At 45.2% G+C, this 6,670-nt stretch overlaps 1 protein-coding gene across 1 annotated transcript in view; it reads left to right on the forward strand.

The window, feature by feature from the left end:
- LOC145419008 (START domain-containing protein 10-like) overlaps positions 1-6,670 on the forward strand; it is a 10,353-nt gene continuing 3,683 nt past the window's right edge. Inside the window, exons 1-6 of the mRNA XM_080287258.1 lie at positions 1-112; positions 814-913; positions 1,373-1,513; positions 2,073-2,220; positions 3,831-3,983; positions 5,117-5,238. Coding sequence (XP_080143384.1) covers positions 875-913; positions 1,373-1,513; positions 2,073-2,220; positions 3,831-3,983; positions 5,117-5,238 — 603 coding nt within the window. The 5' untranslated portion in view covers positions 1-112; positions 814-874. The remainder of the gene's footprint in view (positions 113-813; positions 914-1,372; positions 1,514-2,072; positions 2,221-3,830; positions 3,984-5,116; positions 5,239-6,670) is intronic.

Consider the following 6,670-nt stretch of genomic DNA (forward strand, 5'->3'; position numbering starts at 1 on the left):
TGTGTGTGGCATGTGGAGGTGTGCCATATGTGGAGGCTGTGAGCGAGGAATTAGAGACCCAGTGCATTTACCTGAGCCCATAACACCCACGCACGAAATGAACACAGGAGAGGTAAGGAAATTTAAACTAGGGGAATTAATATGATCCACTGACTACGTGGCGAGTTCCCATAATTACCCTCTGAGTTACATTATTATTTTTTAGTAATTCCATATTGGTAATTAAGATAAATTGCTGTATATTATAGTCATTTTATATATATTAAACTGAGGCCAGGAGCATAGAGGGACTGAGTAAGTTTTTTGTTATATTTTTGTGCCGTGGAAAATGGCATATGTTAAACTAATGCTGCCTGTAATTTCTTTCTGAGAGGATGAAGAGATTAACAAGGAGAGTATCTGAGTGAGGTGGAGGTGGGGAGAGGTAGGGGGAGATTGAGGGATGGAGAGAGATACTGACAAGGAGAGTGTGAGTGAGTAGGGTGGAGGGGGAGGCCAAGGATGAGATGGGGTGGAGAGGTATATGAGAGAGGAGGGGGGGTGAGCTGGGGGGATGGAGAGTGAGAGACTGATGAGGAGAGTGTATGTGAGTGAGGTGGAGGGGGGAAGAGGGAGGGGGAGGCCAAGGATGAGAGGGAGGGATGGGGTGGAGAGGTATATGAGAGAGGAGGGAGGGGTGAGCTGGGAGCAGGGCAGTGAAATGACAGGGGACAGGGTGACATGGAGGTGATTTGTTTGTGGCCACCCCTTGCAGGATTAAGGCGTCTGGCAATAGATAGATAGATGTGTCGACTAACCAGATGGTATTTACAGCTGGTGAGAGGCTTGTGAGATCTGTAGCCATCTGTGCAACCATCTCCCCTCCAAGCACACCATGAAGAGCGAGAGGCAGGAAGAGGAGCGGAGATTGGAGGTAAAGTTGCTCTCTCTCTCTCTCTCTCTCTCTCTCTCTCGCTCTCGATCTTTCTTGCTCTCTCTCTCTCTCTCTCTCTCTCTCTCTCTCTCTCTCATGCATCATCATCATCATCATCACCATCACCACCACCACCACCACCACACCACACCACCATCATCATCATCATTATCATCATCATCACCATCACTACCACCACCACACCACACCACCACCACAACCATCATCATCATCACCACTACCACCACCACCACCATCATCATCATCATCATCACATCACATCATCACCACCACCACCACCACCACCACCACCACCACCACCACCACACCACCTCACACCCACACCACACATCATCATCATCACCACCACCACCACCACCACACCACCTCACACCCACACCACACATCATCATCATCACCACCACCACCACCACCACACTCTCTCTCTCTCTCTTGCAGGTTAGAGTTGCAGATGACAGAGATTTTGAGAGACTAAAGAGCTTATGTGATTACCACGAGGGATGGACACTCGCCTACAACGAACCACCGACGAGAGTGTACACGAGACCAACAAAGAATTCCACGTTTCACATGATTAAGGTACGGTGCACATGTATACGCACGTACATGCACATACATACATACAAAGCCTATACATACACAGGCAAACACATGCACATACACACACACTCACACACACACACACACACACACACACACACACACAACACTTCTTCACTTCCTCATTTGTCAGTCTGTCTCTCCATGTAAGTCCACATGAAAACGTACATACATACACAACCATAGATATACCTACACATACGTACACATAAACGCACATCCACACCACAACACTCCAGCTACTGTTCCATTCCACAGCACTTCTTCATGACTAGTACACCTTCTGATATGACAGTGTTGTAACGCATTCCTGTAGGCTACTTAATCAATCCAATGTTCCTTTCCACAGCACTTCTTCATGACTAGTATAAATTAAGCTGTACTAATAAGTGTACTAAATAAATGTAACGTTTGTACACACACACACACACACTTGCACATACATACATACATATCCTACACACACACACACACACACACACACACACACACACACACACCAATAAACGTACTAAACAAATGTAACGCGTGTACACAGGTGGTGACGGTGTACAAGGACCTGGACGCCAGTGTAGTGTACGATGTGCTTCACGATCCCCACTACCGGCAAACCTGGGACAAACACATGATACGGTGTGTGGATGTGGGGTATTTGAATCCCAACAACGACGTCTCTTACTACGCCAGTGAGTAAACGCACTTACGCTTGTGTTACCTCACTTACGACACTTATAACCCTTATTTAAGAGGCCCTGGTGCACTTACGCTTGTGTTAGCTCACTTACGACACTTATAACACTTATTTAAGAGGCCCTGGTGCACTTACGCTTGTGTTACCTCACTTACGACACTTATAACACTTATTTAAGAGGCCCTGGTGCACTTACGCTTGTGTTACCTCACTTACAACACTTATAACACTTATTTAAGAGTATACGTTTCTGTTATTGCACTTACGACACTTATAAGAGGTCTTCATGCACTTACGCTTGTGTTACCTCACTTACGACACTTATAACACTTATTTAAGAGTATACGTTTCTGTTATTGCACTTACGACACTTATTTAAGACTATACGCATGTTTTACCTCACTTACGACACTTACAAGAGGTCTTGATGCACTTACGCTTGTGTTACCTCACTTACGACACTTATATAAGAGGTCAACAGCTTCCTGCAATGTGTGTGTGTGTGTGTGTGTGTGTGTGTGTGTGCATTAATGTACGTATATATCTTTGTATGTGTGTGTGTGTATATATATGTGTGTGTGTGTGTATAATATATGTGTGTGTGTGTGTATAATATGTGTGTGTGTGTGTATGTATGTATGTGTGTATTAATGTATGTATATATCAATGTATGTGTGTGTATATATGTGTGTGTGTGTGTGTGTGTATGTATGTGTGTGCGTGTATGTACCAGGTATACATGTGTATGTAAATGTGTGTGTGTGTGTGTGTGTGTGTGTGTGTGTTCCATATGTATATATTTATATGTCTGTCTACATGTACATGTGTATATATGTATCAGATATGCATGTGTATGTAAATGTGTCTGTGTGTGTACCAGATATGTATGTGTAATTTTCATCAATGCAATTTCCTTCCTCCTCATTGCATTCTTTCCTTCATTCTTTCCTTCATTCTTTCCCTCCTCCTCATTGCATTCCTTCCTTCATTCTTTCCTTCCTCATCATTGCATTCCTTCCTTCATTCTTTCCTTCCTCATCATTGCATTCCTTCCTTCATTCTTTCCTTCCTCATCATTGCATTCCTTCCTTCATTCTTTCCTTCCTCATCATTGCATTCCTTCCTTCATTCTTTCCTTCCTCATCATTGCATTCCTTCCTTCATTCTTTCCTTCCTCATCATTGCATTCCTTCCTTCATTCTTTCCTTCCTCATCATTGCATTCTTTCCTTCATTCTTTCCTTCCTCATCATTGCATTCTTTCCTTCATTCTTTCCCTCCTCCTCATTGCATTCTTTCCTTCATTCTTTCCTTCCTCCTCCTCATTGCATTCTTTCCTTCATTCTTTCCTTCCTCCTCCTCATTGCATTCTTTCCTTCATTCTTTCCTTCCTCCTCCTCATTGCATTCTTTCCTTCATTCTTTCCCTCCTCCTCCTCATTGCATTCTTTCCTTCATTCTTTCCTTCCTCCTCCTCATTGCATTCTTTCCTTCCTCATCATTGTATTCTTTCCTTCATTCTTTCCCTCCTCATCCTTGCATTCTTTCCTTCATTCCTTCCTTCCTTCCTTCTTTCTCTCCTCCTCATTGCATTCTTTCCGTTGCAGTAGCATGTCCAGCTCCATTGAAAAACCGGGACTTTGTGTTGCAACGTTCGTGGCTGGACACAGGCCGGGAGCTGTACGTGTTGAACCACTCTGTGTACCACCACCAGTACCCGCCACGGAAAGGGTTTGTGCGTGGCTTGTCACACCTCACAGGTAAGGATTGTCGTTGGCCATCACCCTGTCTATCTATCTGTCTATCTATCTGTCTATCTATTGCCACACGCCGTAATTCCATGAGGGGTGGATGTAAACAAAGCGCCTCCATGTCGCCCTGTCCCCCGCCATTTCACTGCCCTGCTCCCAGCTCACACACACCCCCCTCTCTCATATACCTCTCCACCCCATCCCTCCATCTCATCCTCGGCCTCCCCCTCCCTCCCCTCCCCCTCCACCTCACTCACATACACTCTCCTCGTCAGTCTCTCGTCCTCCATCCCCCCAGCTCACACCCCCCTCTCTCATATACCTCTCCACCCCATCCCTCCATCTCATCCTCGGCCTCCCCCTCCCTCCCCTCCCCCTCCACCTCACTCACATACTCTCTCCTCGTCAGTCTCTCACTCTCCATCCTCTCCACATGGCCAAACCACCTCAGTGTTGTTTTATTTCTGTTTTTTAGTTTTTTCAGTGCGAAGAAGGAGGAACCCAAGGCCATGCACGGCAAATTGTTCCAAGAAAAACAAAAACAATACACAGCTTCTATCTGATGTGGTGGGGTTGTAACGCATTCCCATAGGCTACTTAATCCACCTACTGTTCCTTTCCATAGCACTTCTTCATGACTAGTACAAGTTTTGATATGATAATGTTGTAACGCATTCCTATAGGCTACTTAATCCAACCACTAATCCTTTCCACAGCACTTCTTTGTGACTAGTAAAGCTATTATCTGATATGGTGGTGTTGTAACGCATTCCTGTAGGCTACTTAATCCAATGTTCCTTTCCACAGCACTTCTTTGTGACTAGTAAAGCTATTATCTGATATGGTGGTGTTGGAACGCATTCCCATAGGCTACTTAATCCAATGTTCCTTTCCACAGCACTTCTTCGTGACTAGTACAACTTTTATCTGATATGGTGGTGTTGTAACGCATTCCCACAGGCTACTTAATCCAATGTTCCTTTCCACAGCACTTCTTCATGACTAGTACAACTTATATCTGTTGTGGTAGGGTTGTAATGCATTCCTTTTGGCTACTTAATCCAATGTTCCTTTCCACAGCACTTCTTCGTGACTAGTACAGCTATTATCTGATATGGTGGTGTTGTAATGCATTCCCACAGGCTACTTAATCCGGCCGCTGGCGTCTGGGGGCTGCTCCTTCGCCTACGTATCACACTGTGACCCGCGCGGCAAGCTTCCCCCCTGGCTTGTAAACAAACTAACGCACGTACTCGCCCCTAAGGTATGACTCTCTCTCTCTCTCTCTCTCTCTCTCTCTCTCTCTCTCTCACACACACACACACACACACACACACACACACACACACACACACACACACACACACAGATATACGCAACTATCTCTCTCTTTCTCTCTCTCTCTCTCTCTCTCTCTCGCTCGCTCACACACACACACACACACACACACACACAGATATACGCAACTATCTCTCTCTTTCTCTCTCTCTCTCTCTCTCTCTCTCTCTCACACACACACACACACACACACACACACACACACACACACTATCTCTCTCTCTCTCTCTCTCTCTCTCACACACACACACACACACACACACACACACACACACACACACACACACACACACACACACACACACACACACACACACACACACACACACACAGATATACGCTACTATCTCTCTCTCTCTCTCTCTCACACACACACACACACACACACACACACACACACACACACACACACACACACACACACACACACACACACAGATATACGCTACTATCTCTCTCTCTCTCTCTCTCTTGCTTTTTTTTCCAGTATGGTTAGGAAACATACTTAACACCATTGCCTTAGTGACTTATTCCTGATCCTTCTCCATTACTATATTCTTGAGCGTTATATGAGGGAGGGGTAGACCGAGGATGAGGTGGAGGCATGGAGGTGAGAGGTATATGAGGGAGGGGGGGGTGAGTTGGCGGGAGGGTAGTCAAATGGTGGGTGACAGAGTGACTTGGAGGTGTTTTGTCTGTGGCCACCCTTTGCAGGATTAGGGCGTCGGGCTATAGATAGATAGATAGATAGATAGACATTGATTAAGTGTTGATATACGATAGATTTAGGAAGGACACCAGCAGAAATGAATAAAAATAAATCACTAAGGAAAAGGTGTTAGGGAGACATGCTACCTGGTGAAGGTATGAGTATAATAATAATAATAATAATGATAATAATAATAATAATGATAATGATGATGATAATAATAATAATAATAATAATAATAATAATACTTGTCTCTCCATGTAACTCCACACACCCTCTTTCTTCCCATCTTCCTCTCCACATCCACACCACACATCCTCACTTCCTCATCCACTCTTCCTCGTGTCAGTCTGTCTCTCCATGTAACTCCACATCCACCTCACTCACATACACTCTCCTCGTCAGTCTCTCACCCTCCATCCTCTCCACATGGCCAAACCACCTCAGTGTGTTCCTCCTAACGCTTCCTATCACATCCACATCCACACCACAACGCTCCTTTATATCCTCATTTGTCAGCCTGTCTCTCCATGTAACTCCACATCCACCTCACTCACATACACTCTCCTCGTCAGTCTCTCACCCTCCATCCTCTCCACATGGCCAAACCACCTCAGTGTGTTCCTCCTAACGCTTCCTATCACATCCA

Source organism: Coenobita brevimanus, chromosome 117 (assembly GCF_032717465.1).
Source record: "Coenobita brevimanus isolate Jiangsu-jjx chromosome 117, ASM3271746v2, whole genome shotgun sequence".
In the NCBI taxonomy this organism is placed as follows: Eukaryota; Metazoa; Arthropoda; class Malacostraca; order Decapoda; family Coenobitidae; genus Coenobita; species Coenobita brevimanus.